The sequence below is a fragment of the Prunus persica genome, chromosome G2 (assembly GCF_000346465.2).
Source record: "Prunus persica cultivar Lovell chromosome G2, Prunus_persica_NCBIv2, whole genome shotgun sequence".
Classification (NCBI taxonomy): domain Eukaryota; kingdom Viridiplantae; phylum Streptophyta; class Magnoliopsida; order Rosales; family Rosaceae; genus Prunus; species Prunus persica.
Genome location: NC_034010.1, coordinates 20,098,478 through 20,124,017, shown reverse-complemented (window position 1 = coordinate 20,124,017; position 25,540 = coordinate 20,098,478). Strand labels below are relative to the sequence as shown.

At 36.1% G+C, this 25,540-nt stretch overlaps 2 protein-coding genes and 1 long non-coding RNA gene across 3 annotated transcripts; 1 reads left to right on the top strand and 2 right to left on the bottom strand.

The window, feature by feature from the left end:
• Positions 4,326–8,317, bottom strand: LOC18785047 (protein NSP-INTERACTING KINASE 2). Its single transcript, XM_007219955.2, has 4 exons — positions 7,478–8,317; positions 6,443–6,703; positions 5,456–6,343; positions 4,326–5,233 (listed from the first exon to the last, which is right to left on the bottom strand). Exons 1-4 carry the CDS (start codon positions 7,893–7,895, stop codon positions 4,755–4,757), a joined length of 2,046 nt encoding a protein of 681 aa, XP_007220017.1. The 5' UTR covers positions 7,896–8,317; the 3' UTR covers positions 4,326–4,754.
• Positions 14,827–18,364, top strand: LOC18787573 (tRNA 2'-phosphotransferase 1). Its single transcript, XM_007218401.2, has 8 exons — positions 14,827–15,079; positions 15,379–15,486; positions 15,685–15,832; positions 15,916–16,005; positions 16,637–16,691; positions 16,830–16,952; positions 17,757–17,813; positions 17,944–18,364. Exons 1-8 carry the CDS (start codon positions 14,901–14,903, stop codon positions 18,066–18,068), a joined length of 885 nt encoding a protein of 294 aa, XP_007218463.2. The 5' UTR covers positions 14,827–14,900; the 3' UTR covers positions 18,069–18,364.
• LOC18784647 lies at positions 19,256–21,396 on the bottom strand. Its single transcript, XR_002270538.1, has 4 exons — positions 21,310–21,396; positions 20,510–20,548; positions 19,922–20,411; positions 19,256–19,831 (listed from the first exon to the last, which is right to left on the bottom strand). It is a non-coding gene; the product is annotated as an uncharacterized LOC18784647 (long non-coding RNA).

Genomic DNA, 25,540 nt, shown 5'->3' with positions numbered 1-25,540 from the left:
GATCATTTTGTACATTAAAAATAAATAAAAAATGAAAAATAGAGTAAAAACTAGAAGATTCAAATAATACTCTCTCTCTCTCTCTCTGCCTGCAGGTGTAGACGACGAAACCCCAAGGGGGAGGGGGTAAAAAAACATAAGGGAGAAGGTGAGGGCAGGGTCTGTGGGTAGGGGATTGCTTTGGGAGTGGAGGGTGGTGGTCATGGGGGAATGGGAGGAGAAGAAAAACCAAGAGGAAAAGGGGAGGGGGATGGTGGTGGTTTGGGGGATGAAAATACATAAGGGGAAGGTGGGAGGAAGGGTCTGTGGGGGTGGGGGATTGGTCTGGGAGTAAAGGATGGTGGTCATGGGGGAGTGGGAGGAGATGGAAGGGGTTGGCATTAGGTTTACTCTTTTTCTTCAATTTTTTCCAAAACAAATAATTTTTTTAAATGATTTAACCGAAAATAGGATGAAATATTGAGCATTTAGACGGTATGAGGAAATTGGCGAAAAAAAGAAGTTCATATCTTTAATTTATATAAATAAAAAAAGTATAGGGAATCAATCGAAAGTTAAGTACAAGTTCATGGGGCAAATCACTGGTCTACCCATTTAATATATTGCTAAAATATGAAAATTATGAGAGAATATTTGTTTGTGGGAATTTTCTGTGTATTCTTCTCCTTGTAGGAGGTCATATTTATAATACAACGAAACTTGAATGGGCAAGTAAATAGTAAATTCCTAAATCTATTTACAGTAGGAAATCAGGAATTAAAGTAAATCAATTACAATTATAATAGGAATTCTTGGTGTGTAAGGAAAGTAAGTCAATATCTACAAGTCACGCCAACATATATGTTCTACCATAAAAGTCGATGAGTTCTAATCCTCTTCACGAGAAAATTTGACTATCACGAATTCATAACCCATGTGCTTATCTTTCTCATCACCGCACAATGAGAGACATATATATACGGATAACACGAATCCATTTTATGTAAGTTTTCTCCGTACATAATAAAACCACAAAGCTCTTCTGTAATTTGTTGTAAACATTATTAGGTCTTGGAAAAATATTGGTTTGTTCGTCATCACAGAGACAAACTAGAAATAGTAAGTAAATTGGAAAAAGAGCCTTCACCTACGTCATGTTTGAAAGCAACAGGATGACAACAACCCCAAAAGGATCAAATCCCTGTTTTTCTATTTGTTTTGCATAAATATCTAAACCACCTGACGACCCTAATCTTAAATGGCATCTAATCCCTTTTTAAGAAACTTTGTGATTGAGATTAATTGACCATGTCAATGTCAACGATCAAAAAGTGTTTTTCATTCTAGCTGCTTTTGGGTGGTTAGTCAGATTGGGCTCTGGATGGATCATGGGCAAAGCAAGGCACGTCTTTTTTATTCTTTAGGCCCGTTATGTTTTACCAAGCCAGCTTCAACTTGTACAACTTACGTACCACATCTAAGCCCAACCCTTTCCCTTTTTTTTTATTTTTTTTTCTTTCAATAATATTTCCTGAAATTCAGTTTGGGAATTGTCATTGGCACTTCAAAGAGTCATCATGCAATCCCCATCCTAATAATGTCAAACCAAATAGGGTAAATATTCAGTTATGCTAAGATATGCTCATATATTATTCTTCTCAAATATGGAGATATTTATACAAGTACAAAGATGTGTTAACCCTAAATAAAATAGGAAATATATCTAAATTACAATAGGAAGTAAATCTTTATTACAATAGGACTAAATAATAATTGGTAAGTAACCAAAATTCTAATAAAATAAGGAACCAAAATCTTAACTAAGTAAGGACTCGCCAACACTCCCCCTCAAGTTGGGCAAAGATATTTCGCACGCCCAACTTGACAAGCGAGTCACAGAACACTATACTTGAGAAGCACCAATTGTAGAGAATGTCTTTTCGTCAACCACGAGTGAAACAAGTGACAAACTAAAGCAAAGTTTGCAGCGAAAACACAAGAGCAAACCGTAAAAAAATAAGGCACATAGCAGAACACAGAAACCCTGAGAGCACGGTAGTAGATAAGACAGAACACAGAAATCTTGTGAGCACGGCAGTAGATTAGGCAGAACATAGAAACCGAAACCCTGTGAGTATGGCAGTAGATATGGCAGAACACAGAAACCCTGTGAGCACGGCAGTAGGTAAGGCAGAAGCAGAAGCAAAGGGCAAGGCCACATCAACAACAACAACAATGACCATATCAACGGAAGCGCGAAGCAAGCAAAGCCAACATCAACGGTGGCAACATCGACCATAACAGAAACACACCAGCAAAGGCATGAGCAACAATACTAGCACCATAACAGGCAGGAGCAACAATACTAGTACTAACAACAGCAATACAACGCACTTGCACAACAATAGCAACAAGGCATGGACATAACAGGCATCATCAACAGTAATCAACACTGTCCCCAACAAGAGTCATAATAGGCAGGAGCAATAACATTGTCCTCAGCAAGAGACATAACAAGACATAACAAGCATCATCAACAGTAATCAACACTGTCCCCAACAAGAGTCATAATAGGCAGAAGCAATAACATTGTCCCCAGCAAGAGACATAACAAGCATCATCAACAGTAATCAACACTGTCCCCAACAAGAGTCATAATAGGCAAGAGCAATAACATTGTCCCCAGCAAGAGACATAACATGGATGAGCAACAGTACTGGCACCAGCAAAGGACATAGTAGTTAGCAGCAATAACAATGACAAATACTTACATTATTGCATAGACAACTTCTCTTCACTCCCCTTCTCCCCCTGAAAAGAATAGGTCGATAAAGCCATATGATCAGTGGTACTTGAGAAACAGGCACGGACAATCAACCATGATAGATAGGTAGGTGAATTGCAATGGAATAGATGAGCAGCAATGTCAATCCCCCTCAAATCCAACGATGTATGAGAGTCGAGATTTGGAGAAATAACACCCAAATAAGCAAGAGACAAAGGCCATCTAGAAGAAGGCTCGGCGAGCGGTGACGAGGCTTGCAGAGGTTTGAGATGGCTCGGTGAGAGGTGACAAAGCTCACAGAGGAAAGAAATCAGGCCATCAATGGCCAAGGGGCATGTTGCCCATATGATATACATTTAAAAGAGAGGCTCGGCGGTGAACGCAAGAGACTAAAACTAACATGGGCTCAATCTGATTTTAACAGAAAGCAAGCTCATAGAGAGATGAAAAGTAAGAGAAAAAAGGCAGCAACATGCATAGGTAGAGAAAAAGAAAGGTAATGACTCAACATAAACACGGCAAGGACAGAGACAAGGGTAAAATTGCTTAAATATGAGGTTATGGCTAAGGCAGAATAAATATATGTTGATTATTAAGGAAATGAGAAACGGGGATTTACAGCAAGGTGAAGACCCATGACGGGTTAGGAATGAGGAACGCCAACGACTCTCAATTTGTCAGAGAATATCACAGGTTAGGAACCTGGCTCTGATACCATGTCAAACAAAGTAGGGCAAATATTCAGTTTTGCTAAGATATGCTAATATATTATTCTTCTCAAATATGGAGATATTTATACAAGTACAAAAATATGTTAATCTTAAATAAAATAGTAAATATATCTAAATTACAATAGGAAGTAAATCTCTATTATACTAGGACTAAATAATAATTGGTAAGTAACTAAAATTCTAATAAAATAAGGAATCAAAATCCTAACTATGTAAGGACTCGCCAACAAATAACACAAAGGATAAATTGCACGAGGGATGTATGATGAGTCTTTTGGAGTTGTCAATAGTAGAAGCTCCTTTTTATATTTGTAACAAGAAATATCCTTGGAGTAAGAGCTAGTTGATTTTGACTCTCGTAATCAAGTCCTTTTCAAGGAACTTCATGGTATGTCATGTCAGTTAGAATTTGTTGCTGAACCTATGCATCAAGCCTTTTCCTCAGTAGAAGGACCTGGGTGGATTGAACTGTACTGTGTACTACAGCATTCAGAGGCCCCCTTAATTCTCTCTCTTTTTCTTCTTGGAAGAAAAATGATAAGGAAAGGAACAAAGCCAGGCAGGTTAAAAACGACAAGAAGGCTTCACACGCAACCTTAGCTAAAGCATTCAGACCCCAAAAAAAACAACCTTAGCTAAAGCAATGAAATTGGACCTATGTGTGTCCAAGTTCAAATGAAAGAAATCAATTAAAAAAATTAGTTGACAGTTGGGCATGCTTTGTAGACTGGAACCATTTTGTCCATTTCCTAGCCAGCCATTTCTGATCCAAAACATTTTCCATTTCACAAGTGATGGTTGCAACTTGTTTAGAATTCCAACAATGGCAGTTTATAAATATCAAAGGTAACGTACAATACTAGGAAGCTGAGTTTGCTTCCATCTACAATTTTACATCTGAGTTTAAAGGAAGTTCACAGTTTAGTTCATACTTTACATGCACTAGCAACCTAATGACATTGTTGGAACACAACAGCTTCTACATGTTGAACATAAAAACTACAAATAATGTCTTGCTAATTGAACCAACTTGCCTCTCTCAACAAAGACAAATAATCAAAGGGTGCTTCCTCCCACCAAAATCACTTCTGCCATAACTTACAGCAAACCAGTACATACCATTCACGAACACTTCAGTGATCAAGAACCGGACACGATAATTAGAAGAAAACACAGCTTCAGCCATCAGTCAGCAGTTAATTGCTTCATCTAAACCTCTCTAGTGATTTGAAAATTGTGGCAATAACTCCATATGAAAATCAAGTGCAGATAAACCCACTTAGCTCTTTCACCACATTTTCTATGGACGGCCTGTAACTGGGAGACTCCTGCGTGCAAAGAAGAGCAAGTCTTCCAAGTTTGGTTGCCTCTGATTCTGAAAAGTTTCCCTCAAGGTTTGCATCAATGAAATCTTCAAATCTGCCTGCCTCAGCCCCTTGGCGATTCACCTGGGTGATTTTACGTTTTCCAGACAGGATTTGAAAAACAATCATACCAAATGCATAAATGTCGCTCTTTGCAGTGAAGCGACCAGTAATTGTGTACTCAGGAGCCAGGTATCCCATGGCAGCACTGGCTTTGAGCATCGAGAAGACAATATCATCTGCAAGGAGTTTGTGCAAGCCCGAATCTGAGAGTAAGGGGTTATAGTGGGAGTCAATAAGCACCTTCTCAGCTGATATGGTCTGGTGAACTATGGCAGGTTTATTGCCCATACTTCCATGCAAATATCCAATACCTGCCGCCAAAATATGTCAAACATTCAGTATACACCAAGTATTAGGAGGAGTTATATTATGTCAAATTTTAGTACCAAGTAATAGAAGGGAATAATATGTCAAATTTTCCTATGGAGTTCTTGTTGCTTTATCGAGCAAGAGATACACTGATGGTAAGAAGAACAAAAAGGCAAAAACCAAAAACGATGATGGTAACTTTATTGAGCAAGAGATACACTGACCTTTAGCAATGCCAGTGATTATAGATACCCTGGTTGACCACTCAAGAACCTCCCCACTGCCAACCTTAATGTCGAGATACTGTAACAGACTTTCATTGGGGACAAAATCATAGATAAGAAACCACTCCCCCCTGCCTTTTGAACAACAAAAGCCTCTCAACCTAACAAGATTTTCATGTTTTAATGAGGGCAATATCTTCAATCCCTTCAAAAATTCAGCTTCATCAGGCTTACAGCTTGTCTTGCTGATGCAGTTTATAGCAACAACTGATCCATCCCTTAGGATTCCCTTGTAGATGGCAGAAAAATTACTCTTCCTCAACAGATTGCCTTCTGAGAAGCTCTGAGTTGCACGCTCCACTTCTTCTAAATTGAACATAAAACTCTCAAGAACTTCTTGAGAGTACCCAGCGCTACCTTTAGCCAACGGGTCCCACCCGTTAGAATACTCCAGATTGATGAGAGGAGATGCATTCTTCTTGTAAACTTCCTTTGCCTGGTCAGTACTATGCCTGCTATCCGAAGTGTCCAAAGTACTCCCAATTTTCTGTTTTCGGCGACGATACCATGAGAAGGCAAAGAGACCAGATACAGCTAAAGCAGCAATAACTCCAATCACACCAAAAACTATACCAATTTGTTGGGATTTTGATGCTCTTGAACAGTGGGTTTGGCTGCAATTGGACTCTAAATTTGCAGACTCAGGGATTTCTTTTGCAGTAGGTGAGTCTGGAAGATTTTTTGCAGAAAAGTTACCAGGTTCAAATGGTTGTGGCTTGTTTGGGTTCCGAGTAGTAGTAGCTGTGCAAATTTTTAAGCCAGAAAACCCAACCCCACATAGGCTTGGGTTGTTTTCATATTGAAATCCTCCATTCAGTCTCTTTAGAGCTGTATTTACATCCACAAATGCAAATGGTCAACTTAAAATTCTTACAAAGAAAATTAAACATAAGTTTTTAACTGGTTGAGAGCATCACACCACATTACCTAGAGGGATATTTCCTGAGAGACTATTGCTTCGAACATCAAGGACTTGAAGCATAGGAGCATGAGCCAATCTTGCAGGAATAGGACCAAAAAAGCTATTAAAGCTCAAATCCAGCCTTGTTAGCGTCCCCAACTCACCCAGGCTTGCTGGAATTGCCCCGGTTAACTGATTGGATTGCACTGCAAGAACACTGAGCCTTTTAAGATCTCCCAATTGTGTCGGTAGGCCCCCAGTCAACTTGTTGTAGCACAGCTGCAAAACTGCACACTCCAAACAAAGAAAACTCGGTTAAACTAATATGTTTAATCACTGGTTCTACAAATAACTCTGAAAAGTTTATGCTATTCAAACTATAAGAACCAATTTTGAATACCTAATGATTCAAAACTGTTAGATTACCACTCCTTTCTTCCTTCCCTCCATTCTTAGCTAGATTACCAAAACTGTTTTAAATTCATTTCTTGAACAGACCATAAAAATTAAATATAGAGCTAAGGACCTTTGAAGCTCATTCCACATGAAATAATTTTGCAAAAAATATAATTACTCTAGTTTTAATCTCAAGAAAGCTGGTAAATGCAAATGACAACACCACTTCAAACCTAATCCAGTAGAGAAAACAAGAAAATGAATTAAGAAAAAGAAATAGGGAAGATATAATACAACAAGGCTTTTCAAGTTTCAGTGCACCCATTTCAACCTCTAAATTTCAGAATTTTAAAAAATAAAAAATAAAAAAATAAAAAAAACCCCGAAATCCATTTGCAATCTTTCTGTGAGCAAAAGTTTTCAATGCACCCACTTTTCTCCATGTGAGATGTAAAGCAGAAAACTTTTCACTGCCTCTATATTCATTAACCAAAAAGTAAAAACTTTTTATTTTCACAAAGAACCAAAAAGTAAAAACTTTTTATTTTCACAAAGAAAACAAGAAATTCCAAGACATTTAAAAGAAAAAAAAATCTGAACATTCAATCTAACATAAGCACAAAATTGCAACTCTTAACAAAAATGATTTTTTTTTTTAAACGCACCTTGCAAATTAGGCATGTTACCAATCTCACGAGGAATTCCTCCAGAAAGATTATTGACATTGAGGTACAAGTCACTGAGCTGGTTCAAACGAGCAATCTCCTTTGGTATTTTCCCACTCAAAGCATTGAAGTGAAGATACAGACCAGTCAAGCTCTTCAGGCCACCAACAGCTGGGGGTATTTGGCCCCAGAGACCCTTCCCTTGAAGAGAGATATTGGTCACAAGGCCCTGCTCATTGCAAGCCACGCCTTCAAAAGCTCCACTACATGGCTCAGAGTGAGGCGTCCATGAAGTCAAGAACTGGTTTTGTGGGTCCAGAGAGGCCTTCATGGCCATAAGAGCAGGGAGCTCAGTAAGTGAGGAGAAACAGAGGGAGGGGAAGAGAAGGAGGAGGAGAATGGAGAAGGTGAAATGCATGTTTGGTTTGAGGGATAATGTGAGGAATTTTTGTGGGTTGGTGGGAAATTTTGGATCTTTTTCAACTTTTGCTTTCTGGGTTGTGCTGGCTTTTTGAGGTTTTGAAGTGAAACGGGTGGTCTAAAGACTCTGCATAACGTCTGAGAAGATAAACAGGGGTGTTTGGTTTGAGGGAAAATGGTAGAAAATGTGGAAATTGCTTTGCTTTTGTTTTGACTGTGTGGAAAAATGTGGGATTTTATAAGTTCGAGGTGAGAGTGTCCGAGTGAGTTTTGATCTTCTGCTTATTTTCTACTTTGGATTCAGACAGAGAGTGAAGTTAGGTTTTGAAAGTGAGAGGTTTCTAATCTCGGTGGACTTTGCAGGTGAAAACAGAGTTGCACCGTCATACATGAATCATGATATGCCTGCTTCATGTAAATGTGATAGTTTGAGAGTGTTTTATGTAATGTAGTTCTTTTGGAAGCTAAAGCGTATCAAAATTATGGGGCCCTCCACCTAAATTTGAATCAATGGGTCCTACAACTGTATATATATGGCCCCTATGAACACCTTTTGTTCAACCAGTTCATTAAAGAACACAAGGAAATCTTATTCATCAAAAGAAAATGCATGAAGTTCTCAGTGAATTCATCATCCATGATTCAGAATTATTGAAGAACTTTATATGGTCTCATTTCGTTTGCCTGCATTTGAAATATAGGCCACACATGTAATGTTCTATCCATCCATAAGCATTTGGATCCCATTGAAAAACAATATTTTCGTGAGCACCGAAAAATAAAATTTATCTAACATTCATTGTAGGGATTAGTTAGGAGTGGGCATTGGAACCGAAAAATCGGGAAACCAAACCGAATACTTATTAGAAGTTAGCACAGTTTGGCTGCCCATGTTTGACATTGGCAAACTAGCAGTGGCAAATAGGAACTTCAATCTGCATCTGATTACTAAATTGTTTATGGTCATAAGAATTGCTATGATTTTGTCTACTACGAAAATTATGAAAAGCTAAAGCATCAATGAACTATTTGATTACTCTTGCAAAAGCAGCAAAATATATACTTGAGGAACATATAAATTTTACATTAACAGCAGTTTAACTTGATCCACAATTGAACATTATGAACTCAAACTGTAATTTTTTATTTTCATGATGAAAACAACTGTAGTTAGTGGAAACTGGAAATAATAATTGGGAATCAGAAAAGCCATGCCATTGTTTTTGAAATGGACCATGGGTGCTTTAGTGAGACCACTTTAAGGCAGGGGATGGGAAGGCAAAAAGCCTAAAAGCATAGGTAAAAACAATGGCACAAACATGGATGGCAGTACTTTGGATTCATTGTTGTCGAGTGTCTCTATCAATTAAGAAGGATGTGTGAGCAAGCAAATCCCATGCTTCTCTTTTCTCTGCTGACTCACCATGCTCTACTGTCTCCGTTATTAGTCTTCACTTTTAATTATTTTTTGGGTAATTTTGTCTTTTCCCATACTTTTTGAATTGTCTTGTCAAACTGTTAATTTTGACTACACCGGGAAAGTATAATTCACGATTCATATTGAGAGTTTAATAACATATCATTAGATCGTGACTAATTGTTTTCACTCTAGAAAAGCTACCATAGGCCTAGGATTGTAAAGGGAAATGATGACCATCAAACTTTCATTACTATTAGAAAAGAAAAAAAAATGATTAATTGTTTTATTAGTTCTTGAATTTAGACTTAATTTGTATTTGAGTATCGTAATTTTCAAAATGGTTCACGTGATCCTTTAACTTTAGTTTCATTAGAACAAATGGTCTTGTCATCAATTTTGTTAACTTTTCTGTTAAATGCAATGTCAAAATTGTATTTTTGTATCAAAATTGATTAAATATGAATAAAAAAATTTTAAAAACTAAAAAATTAAAATTAAACTCTCTCTCCCCCCACCTCCCCCTCTATTCCAATTTCTACTCCCCTCAAACTTTTTTTTTTGTTGGTTTTTTATTTGATTTTCTTTTATTGTTATTTTAAAAATATGATTTTTTATTCATTTTTTTAATATAAAAATATTATTTTGCCCCTGCATTTAACAGAAAAAGTTAACAAAATTGATGGTAGGACTATTTGTCCAAACGAAACTAAAGTAAAAAGACTACGGGAACTATTTTAAAAATTGAGGTACTCAAATGCAAATTGGATCAAAATTTAAGGACTAATAAAACGATTAACCCAAAAAAAAAAAACATGAGATGTCAAAAAAACATGAACTATATCGAACTTACACTATTGATTTGTGCAAACTCAGCATGCACATGTAGAGTCAAACCAAAAAAAGAAAGAAAAGGATTAACAATGTATATTAAACTCACAAAATAACCGAGAAACGCAAAATTATAATTTGCACTTATATATACTCAATGAGTCAGTAAACCATGGAGTGGATCTATGATGAATATTTTTGGAGTATGAATAACAACTTCCTTATTTTGTAGTTTGAATTCTTGAGCTGTGAGATGCTGCCTGCCCTACTAAGGAACAAAAAAATGGATTCACATTAAAGTAAAAATTATTGTGTTTAATTTAGGGCTCGTGACAATGTTCCTCCTCCTGTCAAACTCAAGTACGTAGAACCTTGTATTCCATTCTTGCATATGCTGCTTCAAAAAAGAACTTGTATATACGTATAAAAACACAGAAGCTGCTTCGACAGCTTGATCTTGACCCCTCAAGAGAGAGAGAGAGAGAGAGAGAGAGAGAGAGAGAGAGAGAGAGAGAGAGAGCATTAATTATAATTTGTAAATATGGAGTGGAGTGGACCCATTAATTGTCGAGCTTCATGTGAACTCCTTTTTTTCACTCTGTAGAGCCCAATATTATTCATGTCATGTGAACTTGTACATTATGAAACCTTGTCTTTTATCTCCGTAGGCATTGCTTTTTCCCGAGCTTGTGATGTTTTTATGCTCATGGAAAACAGAACACGACAGTTTTTACTCACGGCTCACTCTCTCACCACTCTGTTGGACTTTACAATATGGTAAGACAGACATCACACACTCACACACACACACACACACACACATATATATATATATATATATATGAGTTTTGGTAGGGTTAGGGTACAACTAATTGCAAGTCTGCAATAACCAGAACCAGCCAGCTAGCTTTTCCACCACAAATTCCACAAAATTTATAAATACATCACTAATATCTTCCATATATATTATAATGTGACATATCTAGCTATATATATGTCATTTGAGCTAGCTCGTGACAAGCTTCCTCGCTAGTCCAACCTGCTTCGTAGCCTCACCTAAAAGTTCCCAATCCTACGAAAGAAACAAGAATGACTACTTATGATTATCGTATTGATGTTATTATTGTATCCTATAAAAATAGATGGTTTGAATTGTTGAAATACAATGCGGAGTGGGTCGTATAAAAATGTCCTTAAAATAAAGTTATTTCAAGTCTCACACACAAAAATTTACGATATACAACTTTGCACAAAACTTCTTTTTTTATTGTGTGACCTCCTTTGGCCAAAATTTTAATATAACACCTACAACAGTAATTCACATTAATGGTACATATTGACATGCTAAATATCTACCTTATTTTTTATTGAAAAGTTGATAGAGGTCTGGTTCTTGAATTATTGTTTGTTGATATATAGTCATTTGACTAGTTTGCCATATAAATTACATTCCAATTTTGACATGTTGATTCAAATTTTTGTATTTAACTTATTTATATTTAAATCTTTTGTTCCTATTATATCTCTATTGTCTAAAAGTAAATTTAGGTTTTAGCCACAAAAAAACTTTCACTTTTGAGAAAAAGACAGAAAAACCTCTCAACTTTCAAACCAAAGGCAGGCAAAATGTAAAGGATTCCTTAGGAAATCTAAAAATAAATAAGGACATTTTTGTCAAATTTGACTTATTTTAAAAATATTTCTCTCCTTTGGCCTTTTACAAAATGTCTTTTGTCTAAAACGGGAAAGATGAGGATCTAGACCTCTCTCTCTCTCTTTCTCTAACAAAGTCGCAGGAAAATGATTAGCATATAGGAAGGGTTTGATTCTCTTCCACAACAATCGGACAAACTGGATAAGCAAAATATACCCAGAGTTCACTTTGGAATCTGATATATGCACCAAACCAAGTAACTTTGTTAAAGCGTATAATGTTAAATAAGAGTAAGACACATCTTTCACTTCACTTTTCATTGACAATTATATACACACTTGTCCCTTTATGTCTTTGCGTTTGCGCCTCTCATGATTCTCCTTTTTCATACTGTATAAGCATGAATGAACAGAGACTGCTATCCCAACCTAAAAGCCACAATCACTCTGAAACTCACTGAACAAAATAAAGGAAGAAAAAAGAAATTGCATGATCTCCTTTCATGTTTCCTGTTAGCGCGAAAGCGTTCCTACAAGATTTTATAAACTAAACTCATTGGTAACTTTCTAGTGCATATCAATATCATGGTTCATGCGGACAAAGGAAGAGTGAATCATCTTTGATCATCGCATAAAAAATTAATGAGTTCATGATAAAAATATTTAAAGACATTCACAACTTAGCTTAGAAGGAGGAGTGATGACTTGCCACAGGAGGAGGAGCAGGTGGAGGGAAAGCTTGTGCAATCGGTTTGGGTGGGACATGGTTGCTTGGGAACTGTAGGGTCTTAATTTCTCACTTTACACCTTGAAACAGAAATTTTCTCACTTAATCCTCTAGAACTGAAAATATTTAAATATAAATTATTTTTATTTAATAATATGTAAAAATTATGTGTATAATACGTGATATGTACGTACGTGTATTGTATGTTTGCTTTTTCAAAAAACGTGTATTTTAACGAGTCTTTAAGAAATGTATGGAAAATGGAAGAATTATTGAAAAATACGTAGGTACGTGTATAATGCAAGTATTGAACGAGAAAATACTAAATTCTTTATACAAGTAATAACTTTGAAAAAAGTAAAAAATCAAAAGGGGACCATAGAGACTCATGTATGGCCAAATAGTAATGAATAATGCTCTAAACTACTCTTATCGATGAACTAAAATTAGGAAGAAAAAAAAACTTATAAAAAAAAAGAAGATACCAATATATATTTAAAGAGTATACTCGCAGCTATACTATTTATTAAAAATAAAAATAAACCCTAGTATATATCCAATAATATGTGCAAATTATGTGTATAGTACGTGAATCTTGCATGTATTATTGAAAATTTTGAAAAAAATACGTGTATTAAACATGAAAAACTATGTACGTATGTGTATTGTATGTTTGTTTTTTAAAAAAGGAAAATGCTAGGGAGACCAACTTTAGATACCAACTTGTGTACCAACTCTCTAATAGAGTGTGGGACCCATTGTTTTTTTTTATAAGTTTTTTTTTTGGTACACAAGTTGGTATCTAAAGTTGGTCTCCCTAGCATAACCCTTTAAAAAAACGTGTATTTTACCTAGTCTTTAAGACGTGTAGGGAAAACAGAAGTAGTATTAAAAAATATGTATGTACATGTATAATATGAGTATTAAACTGAAAAATGCTAAATTCTTGTGTAATAACTATGGAAAAGTAAAAAATCAAAAGGGGATAATAGAGACTCTGGTAATGGCCAAATAGTAATGGAAAATGATCTAAACTACTCTTATTGACAAAAATTAGAAAGAAAAAAAAAAACTTTTAAACCAAAAGGGGACCAGTATATATTTAAAGAGTATAATTACACGGCTATTCCATTTATTTAAAAAATTCAAAAAAAGGACTCCGTATATATTCAATTTATAATATGTGAAAAATACATGTATAATATGTGAATTTTGTGAAACATTCAAAATACTAGAAAATGCCCTTGGTTAATGCAAACATTAAGAATTGAAATTATTAATTAAATGAGGATAATATGGTAAATTCACACTTTTTCATATTAAAAAAATTAAAACTAAAATTAAAATTAAAAGAAAAATAAGATAATGGATCATATTTTTATGGAACAAAAACTATCTATTATATTTTTTAATTCTAAAATAAATTTTGAATTAAAAAAAAAAAAGCCTCTTGCAGAGGTGGAAGCGCATGTAGCGTGGTTAGTTAATATTAAATATTTTAATAAACTTCATGAATTATATTACTTAATAAACAGTAATTCAATTTTCTATTTTTTTCTTAAATAAAATATTTAAATACTATTTATTAACTAAGTAAATAATAACTAAAACGTAACTACTAATTAAAGTAATTAAAAAGAGAAATCCAATATTATGCAACTTAAAGGGTATAGTATACGTTAAAGATATTATATTCATCGTTTATAGTCGTGTGGCTGGACTTTTAAAATATTATATTCATCGAGTACAGCCGATGAGCTATACTTTAAAAAAATTTCTATTTTGGAGTATAGCTACTCGGCTATACGTCTAAGATATTATATGGCAAATTTGCATTGGGATACACCTGTGCCAACGCAATATCTCGTGAGAGGTTTTTTTAATAAATAGAATAGCCGGTCGGCTATACGATTTTTTAATATAAAAAACCGTAGTATAGCCAGGCGGCTATAATCTTTCTATTAAACAAACACCGAGTATAGCCGCCCGGCTATACTATTTATTTAAAAAGAAAAAGAGGACCCACCTGGCGCCACGGTATAGCCGAGCGGCTGTACGATTTTGATTGTATAAAAATCTGAGTATAGCCGCCCGGCTATACTATTTATATATAAAAAATAAGAGGACTCGCCTGGGCGTTTCAAAAATAGTATAGCCGTTTGGCTATACTATGTTTTTAATAATAAAAACCTTAGTATAGCCAGACGGCTATACACTTTTTATTTTTAAAAGGCCGAGTATAGCCGCCCGGCTATACTAGTCATAAAAAAGAAAGGACCACCCGCCTGTGGCACAGAGAGTTTCTGAGCAGTCTCCTCTCTCTCTCCGTATCCTTCCTCGTCATCCTCTCGGCTTTACAAATTCTTGTAATATTCATGCGGGGGTCTGTTACCATTAACAAAATTCCAGTTCTACGCTACTATCGTGTTTCCCTTCCACGTACCCCTAAATCTCATCCTCTTCTCCTTCCCACCTATCCTGCTCGGGTTCTCATGGACAACAATAGCAGCAGCAGCGGGTCTTCTTTTGCATCTTTTGCTCGTAACTCCAGAAGGTATCTTTTTGTTAATTCTCTTTCTTCTCCTTTTCGCTTCTGCGAACGAGTTCAGACAGAAGAAAAAAAAATGAATTATGAATTTCCATTGTTTTTCTGAGAGAACGTTTGGGTTTAGCAAAAACGAGATTGCCCTTATTGCATTATCAGTTTTATTGTACTTTATTATCGTTGCAGTATACCAATTTTTTCGGACATTTCTCGGCAACCAATTAGAAGTTTGAAATTTTTGGCAGAGAAAAATTGGAGTGTGTTATATAATTATACTGTGAATATGTGAATATGTATTTTGTGTTCAGTGGTGGTAGAGGAGGAGATTGGGATGATAGAGAAAGATCAAGGGGCCGTGGTGGTGGTCGAGGGGGTGGCTCTGGCAAAGATAAAATTGACGCCCTTGGTAGATTGTTGTAAGTACTACAATACCCACTTAGTCATTTTGTTTGTTTTGTAGCTTCTAATTTTAATTAGAGTATTCAATGTGGGCGAGATAGTTTAAACCTTTTTGTTACATTAATGCATACATATAATTATATATAATTATTGGTAATGTAGAGCAGCTGAATGGTGTAGTTTGTTTAAATTCAGCCCCTCTGTTATCTTTTCAGGACACGTATATTGCGCCATATGGCGGCTGAGTTGAATTTGAATATGCGAAGTGATGGATATGTGAAAGTTCAGGATCTGTTAAAGCTGAACATACAGACATTTGCTAATATTCCATTGAGATCACATACTGTTGATGAAATTGAGGAGGTTAGTGAGCAGTCTTTTAGTAGTTAATTATTTTTAGATAACTTCCTAAGGAGGATTTTTAATTATTTGCTGTTTCTTACCAGGCTGTCAGAAAGGATAATAAGCAGCGCTTCGGCCTCTTGGAAGAAAATGGGGAGCTTTTGATACGTGCAAACCAAGGCCACACAACAATGGTAACATATCCTCATTTATCTTTAATATTTGAGTTTGAGTTATTAGGCTCATTTTGTGGAGACGCCTAACCATTTTTAATTGCTTGAATTTGGAACTGTTTTCTTGAATTTTACTGTTACTGTGTAGTCTTGTGAAAGCAGAGCCAGGGATTAACTAGTTTCTCTCTGCATAATCTTTTCAAAGCACTGTCAGGTCCGAGTCTCGCTAGAAGTAGAATCTCCGGTTAAGACTTGTAAAATTGTTGAAGCTAGAGACTTGGTCATTACACTCTAAGACTAGATGTCTTTCATTATTTTCTCTTGTGCTCTTAGTTTCAGACCATTATGTAGTAAATTATGAAGTTCTTGTTTTCATTTTCTATAGCGTAAAACTGATATTTGTACTTTCCAACTTTTTGTTCTTCAACATGAATACAAGTAGTGTTGTTCATCCTGAACTCTGTAAAATGTTAGCCTAAGGATGAGGATCCACTATATTTGTTTGCACCAACATTATTTTTAACTTTGTAAAATTCTAGACAATTTTCTTCACCAATTTATTTGTGACGTGTGTTTTTGGGTTGAACATCCATCTATACTTGCTGGCTTTGGACATTGAATATTTATATCTACTGTATGCGCATATTGGCAGATAGTTGAATCTGAAAGATTGTTGAAGCCCATCCTTACATCTGAAGAAGTTCCAGGTTTATCTTTTAGTGTGCAATTTTCTTGTGTTCTCAGTACATAACTTGTTCGTGTTGAGAATAAAAAGAGTCATTAGTGTTTTCTGTTGAAACGGTACCTTTTCGTTTGATTCACTGTTTTTCCCCCTTGATGTGCAGTGTGCGTGCATGGGACCTATCGGAAGAATTTGGAATCAATATTAGAGTCTGGTCTAAAGAGCATGAAACGATTGCATGTTCACTTCTCACGCGGCTTGCCAACTGATGGGCAAGTGATTAGTGGTAACGTTTTTAATTAGGGGTATTTATCTGTGTGGATTTTTTATATGCATGAACGTGTCTCTGATCAATCAGCATTGTTTCTGTAGTCTATAGCATATTTTCTACATTGCACCTGCTTCCTATAAAAAGGGTCAATAAATGATGAACGAGGAAAAGAATGGAATGGGTACGGGGGACAATTCACACAACATTAGAGTTTTGTATATGGTGATGATGAACTCTATTGACTTCTAATCACACATATGAATACAAACACTTATTTGGGGAGAGCCATTTGTGGACTCCACTTGCCAAAAGTTTCCAATTATCTATGCACTTTCTGTGCATACTGGTCAGATTGAAAAAAGGTAGATGGTCCGCAATTTTCTAGTGGAAGAGACCTGAATTTGCTTTTCTTTGGCCCTTGCAAATGTGCCAATTGAAAGGTGGACTTGATCGAACTTTTCTCATGGTTCATCAACTCTTGAGAGAGTTGCAGACAAGTTAGTAAGGAATCTGATGAAATAATGTTGTTCCTAGGTGTTTGTGATGACAATACTCCACATTGTTTATCTATGACCCTTTTGAGGTCTAAGTTCAGTGCATTTAAGGTCACCAGTTATTTCAGAATTCTTGGTTTCTTGGAAGCTTTTGGGCTTATTATATTGTTCACTGGGATACCATTTGTAATGACTTATTCTTTCTCTATACTTTTAAACAGTAATGACTATCATGCCGTAATGAGCTATACTGGTAATGATGAATTCAAGACAATAACATTATTCAGCTTATGTGGGTAATTGATTTGATTTGTATTTTTTTTAGGGATGAGACGGGATGTTAATGTTTTGATCTATCTCGATGTCAGAAAAGCTCTAGAAGGTATGGTTTTGCAAACCTTTTATTTATCAGAGTTCAAAATTTTCTTTTAAGTTTGCCATGAGCCCAGCATCTTTTATTCTTTATCATGGAGGACTTCGTACGCCTTGTTTCTTTTGATTTGTTGTTGCAGAGGGAATGAAGTTTTACATTTCAGAGAACAAGGTAATTTTGACTGAAGGTTTTGATGGTGTTGTGCCAGTCAAGTACTTTGAGAAAATAGAATCGTGGCCCGATAGAAAGCCGATACTTTTCTGAACCTGGATCAGTTTAGGTGCAATCATTCCATTTCTCCTTTACATTTTTGATCTGTTGGCTGGTCGTCTCAACGTAATGAGATGAAACAGTTCGCCTTTTTGTAGCACACGTTAAGCTGGTCGTAGTTAGCAATTCCCTTATCAATGGAAGTGAGACTGGCGCTTTTGATGTTCAGCTTGAATTGATGTTGTATATTTATATCTACATTCCTAGAGGAGTACTTTTCTTGTGTATAATGAAAGTACAATGTGAAATAACCAATTCAATTTTAATGGAAGAAAGGTCTTGCAAGTCGATGTTTGTTATTGCCTTGTTTAAGTGACTAATCCATAGTAAATTGCAAAATGTCATGATTTTTGGGTTTTTGCCAATACTGTGTCTAAAAGCATTTTGTAATTCTACTTCTGTGTTGAACTTGGTTTCAAAATTGTCTTAAATCCTCTGTTGAAAAACACTCCTAGATGAGAAAAAATTACAGAAGAAAAACTTTGAAAACTAACTTGTAGGAGCTTCTCTGTTGAAAAAAACTCCTCTAAAAATTGGCGTATGCCACCAATTGCGGCGAGCACACGGTATTCTTTAGTAAAAGGCGAAAGAATAGTTCGCTCTGTGCCCACAGCGTGGCTGCGTGGTTTCAAATGTCCCATTCTTCTGTTTTTGTAGCTGCTCTCATTCTGATGCTTTTGCTTCTTTTTCTATGTGGGATTTTTGTGAAACAGAAAAAAAGGCTTTTTCCATTTTCATAGATTGCCCTTCAACAAGTTAATTCATGAAGCTGGAAATTACTCCAACAAAAATTAAATGCTTCAAAATGTTATGTAGGCTCTGTCCTATTCTTACATAAAACTTGGGTTTAGAGGGCTAGTAATTGAAAAAAGAAAAAGAAAAGGAAGATGCTAAGCAAGCTTGGATGTCATTTCTCATTTGTTCTAGCTAGTGATTGAAAAATGATAAATAATTAGGCAAACTCTAGACTTTAACGTGAATTAAAACTCCATTGTGATGCTAATCGACATTAGTGACTAATATAGTTGTGTTAAGTTCATGTTTAATCCTTTGTTGTTTAATCACAGGCATCTTTCTTTGAATAAATGGATATTATTAGAAAAGCAAAACCAAATATACATCTCCTAGCATTAGGAAATTATTTACAACCAAATTTTGACTTTCTTATCAAATATTCCTGCTCCATAAGTAGATTTGAAAATATCAATACAAGGAAGGGAAACTGCATCAAAGCAAATATGCTAACAGGAACACTAGCAAGAAAAATGATTGGAATGACAGTCCACGATTTTCCTTGAAGCATGATGAGAAGGCTAGCACAAAAGGCTATCATCATGGTTGCAATAGAGAAAAAAAGAGTGGAAAGGCCTATTATCATCTTTGTGGGCAAGGATTTAAGAAAATCATCTTCAGCGTAACGTGGTGTGAGGATTCCCAGAAACATCAATGTTGAAGTTGTGGAAGAAAATAGTGATAAAGCATCAGAAATGATGAACAACATAAATAACTTTTCATTTAAGAATATGGGAAAACCCGTATCTCCATTGTTTCCTCCAGGTACTGTGAACGCTGCAGCAAACATCATGGTAATAATGAGAGCACCTATAACTGTGAAAGAACTTGCTGTCTGTTTCATCCAGTTTTTCACCCTCCTTCATCAATTCTCTGTGGCACTGAGTAAAGAGGTCACGTGGTTTCATAAGATCAGTCTTGTTCATAATTCTAGCAGCTTGGGGAGGTACAATAGTCTCCATCTCCTGTTTGATAAATAAAACATCAGCCATAATTTTTGTTAATTAGCATGAGGTGCTTGACTATTAAAGTTAATTATAACATAATCTAGTGACCTTAAAACTTTCATTCCGAGAACCAAGCAATCAAGATCGAGGAAGAAATTCTGGCCTTAAACCATTGTAGTTCTCTCTGCATTTGCAAAGCTGCACCTGCGATATGATTCAGCTGCGTGGATGGGGACAACAATCGCAGCCATATGTAACATGTTATTGTCATGCGGATCTACAAGATTTACAATTGCATGTTTCACATTGAGCCCATGTATAAGACTATAAATTTTTTCTTGACGACATTCAATAGCAAAATGAAATATGTTTCTTCCCATTTCGTTTTTGCTCTCGAAGAGTTCTGGATTTGCTTTACATATACGAGTAACAAACTCAACATTCACTTCACTGACAGCTGCGAAGAGTGCTGAACTTACAAAGCCATCTTCCTGTTGCTCCCTGTCCAATTTTCTTATCTCTCTGCACATGCAATCTAGAATTTCTAGGGATTGGGCATGTGCCAATTTCATTTTGTATATGTGGTTGCGGTTAATTCCTAGATGACATTCAAAACAATGTTAGCTATATGCTTTTAAAAGCATTTTTAATTAAAACAAATGGCATAAAGATCAACACCATATAGATGTACCATACCCAACATCACAAGGAGATTTGAGACAAGTCTTTGCAGCACTGCAATGTAAATTGTAAAATGTTAGCAAAAGTTCTTCAAAATTTATGTTAGTTAGTTAGATGACATGTGATATGTTGATGTGGTGAACTCACCTTGTTATAACACGTTAATTGGGTTTTAATTAGGTTAGGTTTATTTAGGATTTATTTAGGGTTTAAATATATCGTTAAAATTACAATTGGGTATGCATTCGGCGCAATATATTCACCAGTTAACACCACCTTTAAAAAAAAATTATTTTATTTATACAAACGATATTGAGGAAGGGGAATTTGAACAAATAACTACGTATGCATGGGTACTTGTTCTTAACTACTTGCAGTGGTGGAGGTAGAAGCTAATCTTGGGTTTGGGGGGGAGGGAGGGGGAGGGGAGACAATAGATTCAAGGTTATATAGAGTTATATTTTAACTAATATTGCAGCTGATGCTTAAAAAATAATGGGTTTTTCATGGAGTTTGGGAGGCACTGCCATGGCAAGTCTGCATGTGGCTCTGCCCCTATTACTTGAGTTACAAGTCCCTCTACACTTTTAATTGTCACAGGACCCTTCATGATTGTATAGTCTATGACGAGATTAGTGTAAATTGATTCTATTTGTTCCCGAAACTAGGTATGATCAGTGAATCATTTATACAGATAAGTTCTTTACCACTACTCTTAACAAAAATAAAATATATATAGACGCATTATGGATAAAAGAGGTGTTGGGAACTTGGGATATGCAAACCAAAAGTGATGCTTCCGAAATACAACTCACCTGGACGTATGTACCTGCGATTGCCTTGGTCATTTTCTGCGTTTTGAATTTCTATACGAGTATCATGGGTGGATCTAGCATGAATCTGTATACCTATAAAAATTCGTCCAAGAAAAACATAACCCCAATCAATATACTTTGATCCCTTGGTTTCGCAAAACCTTCTAAATCCCTCGAATATGATTTCTTTTTTTGAGTACAAGCGATAGTCTAAACTATATGAAAGGGGGTTCCTCACACACACACGCACACAACTAAGATGCCACGGGAGTTCAAAACTAAGGCTTCTGGTATGCAAGTCGATGCCTTTTTCCACTGAGCTAGACCTCATTGACCCTCAAATATGATTTCTAAAAATGAAGTTAGGAGGGGAATTTAGTCACACACATAGCGCCTAGGGATTTTAAACCTGAGACCACTGGTCTTAGGCCAAACATACTTTTTCACTATGGTATGACCCCATTAGTGAAAATGAAGGTATTATAACATCGTAAGATTTTAAATGGGTAAAATAGTAAAGGAGAAAAAAATAATTGTTCAAGTAGTGGCATGCCTGCACACTCTCAAAAGGAAAATATGGCTTTTCTTGATTCAACCCCCTAAACAATGATATTTTTAACTGAACAAAACTATCAATATTGACAAGAAAAACAATAGCAAAGAGAGAAGAAAATGTGATACTTACGATTATAGATCCATTGCTGTCAGAATCTGAGTCCTGTTCCGCTTAGAGATGAAGCCGGCAAAAGAGTGAATGCATATAAAGCGGATGCCCCTTTGTAGCCTCTAGTAATGACCAACTCCGGACAATGTTTAATTAAGTCCAATGCAATATCTATCGATCCAAAAATTTTCAAATAAAAACATTGGGAAACAATTGTAGTGCCATGTGGGCCATTCTCTGGCCTTAGATGGTCGAGTGGAGTGACAGAATAAAGATAAGAGGCCATCTCCCAGTGACGATTTAAATAAGCTGAGACAACTGGAATTAAGTCGTAAGCATTGGGAAAGCTAAGTATTTTCTTGTTCTTTCGGACCATAACTTGAGCTATCTGGGTTAGCCCAATATCTGCAGCAACAGAAAGACCTGTCTTACCATCGTCACCTTTTATTTCCAAGTCTTTCTCCGACATCAACTGCACCAAGTCTTCCACAATATCCACATGGCTTGCAGTTACTGCGATGTGGAGAGGAGTTTTTCCCGAACTTGGATTTCTTACTCTTACTGCATTGGGATGTTGGTGAAGAAACTCCTTCACAGCATCCCTATTGCCTGTCCTCACTCGATCGAATAATTGTTCATACTGAGAGAACTCATCTGCAGTAGTACTGCTCTCGTGTCCTGCCAAGATTTTCTTATCTTATCTTATCAATGTTTTCCCCACAATCCTTGTGCATCTTTAACTTGATTGATTGAATGAAAATTTTCCACCATTTGCTTGTAGCTAATGAGGACCTAGGTGGGTATATCTTAATCTTAACTGCCCGTTTATGAGCTTCTTATTAAGATGATCGGAGTTTGATCAAATGACTAAACAATTTGTTATTTTGAAAATCATAAAAGAAAGAAGGAAAAAAAATATCAACTTTTCATGTTCATTGATTATGATACGAGTAACTCTAGACCATAATAACACAAGAAACAGATTCGATTATTTTTTATTTTGACAGAGAGGTACCTGTGTTGTTGTGTAATAGCCGTGATCGTAGCTTTGACATTGCTGTCAACGGAATCCGGGACAATTCTGGCCCCACTCAGTCTGTGAAGATGATTCTGGGTTTGAGCATATTTGAAAGAAACCAAAATCAATGAAACTAAGTACAACTTACGTACTCACAGATTCAGTTGGGGATCTCTTCACGAAGTTGCAGCTTGTAAATATATTCAATATATATACTACACAAACAAGCTAACATGTCTAAGGCGTTGACCCGTGTCCAAGGCGTGTTGGAGGCGTGTCCACGCTGTGTCCGAGTCCGTGCAACATAGCCTCTGACTTGGCGCAGAACTGGATTGATGCAGATGCGCAGTACCAGACTGATTTAGATGCAGATTCTGACATGCAAAGTGAATTTTCAATTCAGGAGGTGATAGTGGGACCAAGCACACTTCAACAGTGTTCTTGCCTCTCCTCTTGCTGGATCAAGTTTAGAGAGAGAATTAACTTAAGGTCAAGCAACAGGGCTTAAAATGATCCATCTTTTGTTTTGCGGTAGGCGTGCCATTAATGGAATTGGCTAAGCCCAATAGAAAGAGATTGATTAATTTATGACGTGATTTAGTGGTTTGCGCTTGTTAATCTGACTTTTAAATGAAGCCATTGTGCTTTGAATTGGAAACTGGCTCGGATTAATTCTTTTCTATGCCTTGTATAAATTTAAGGAATTCAAAATTCTACTTTTATGCACTGGTGTCTATGATATCCTGAATGATTAGACCTTGATCGAGCTTAAAATGCCCAGATCGGACTAGCAAATGGCAGATCAGACTAAAAAGTATGTACTGTTTTCTGGTTTTTCTAGTGCAATATGAATAGAAACAAGAGTAAAATGATAAATGAAAGCTTAACAAACTTAAATGCAACTGAAAAGTATGATTTATAATTGAAGATTTCTCGATCAATCCATTATAAATAAAAAATTTAAAGAGCATGAAACGATAGCATGTTCACTTCTCAAGCGGCTTGCCAACTGATGGGCAAGTGATTAGCGGTAATGTGTCAGATTAGGGTTATTTGTAAGTGTAGATTTTTTATATTAATGACCCTGTCTTATGTAAAGAGCGGCTATATTATTTTTAAAAACATATTTTTTTATAAACCTGTGTAACGCCGAGCTGCTATATGCATTTTCAAAATAATATCCCGAGTATCTCCGCACGGCTTTACTATTTTTAGATCTTTTTTACAATAAAAAAATTGGGTATAGCCGCCCAGCTATACCATTTGAAAAAAAAAGAAAAAAGAAAAAAGAGCCGCCTGTGAGGGTTTTGCCAGGTGTAAAAGCAGTATAGCCGCGCGGCTATACTGTTTTTATTACAAAAATTCGAGTATAGCCGCGCGGCTATAATATTTGTTGAAAAATAAAAATAAAAAAGAGGAAACGTCTGGCACTAACGCCGGCTTTCCCAGGTTTAAAAAACAGTATAGCCGTTCGGCTATACTATTTTTTTAATAAAAGAGCTCCGGCCTGTCACTAGTGCCATTTCGCCATGTGTCAAAATAGTATAGCCGTTCGGCCATAAAAACCGTAGTAGAGCCGTGTGGGTATACCCTTTTTATTAAAAAAAATAACCCCCGAGTATAGCGGACCGGCTATACTATTTATAATAAAAAAGACCACCTGCTGGGCGCCTAGCGCCCAGTTCGCCACGTGTAAAAAATAGTATAGCCGTGCGGCTATACCATTTTATAATAAAAAAACCGTAGTATAGCCGCCCGGCTATACTAAAAAAGGCCCACCCTCACGCCTGTATTGAATTATTCCGTCTCTGTACTTTTAAATGATGATGACTATCATGAAGTAATGAGCTATACTGGTAATGACCGTGAAGAATGTATCCAAGACAATGACATTATTCAGCTTATGCTGGTAATTGGTTTGATTTGTTTTCTTTTAGGTAGGAGACGGGATGTCAATGTTTTGATCTATCTCGATGTCAGAAAAGCTTTAGATGATATGGTTTTGCAAACCTTTCATTATCGAAGTGTAAAGTTTCTTTTAAGTTTGTCATGAGCACACCACCTTTTATTCTTTATTGAGGTAGTTGAGGAAACATAGAGGACTTCTTATGCCTGAAGTTTTGTTGCAGAGGGAATGAAGTTTTACATTTCAGAGAACAAGGTAATCTTGACTGAAGGTTTTGATGGTGTTGTGCCAGTCAAGTACTTCGAGAAAATAGAATCATGGCCCGATAGAAAGCCGATTACCTTTCTGAACCAGGATCGGTTGCGACACAATCATTCCATTTCTCCTTTTCGTTTTTGACCCGTTGGCTGGCTGCCCCAGCTTAATGAGATGTAACAGTGATCCTTTTTGTAACAAATGCGAAGCTGATCATAGTAGTTAGCAATTCCCTTATCAATGGAAATGAGATTGGGGATTTCAGTGTTCAGCTTGAATTGATGTTGTTGTGATATCTTTATTTCTGAGATGACCAAATCAATTTTATTGGAAGAAAGGTCTTGCAAGTCCATCTTTCTTGTTATATCTACATTGAGATCTTGCCAAG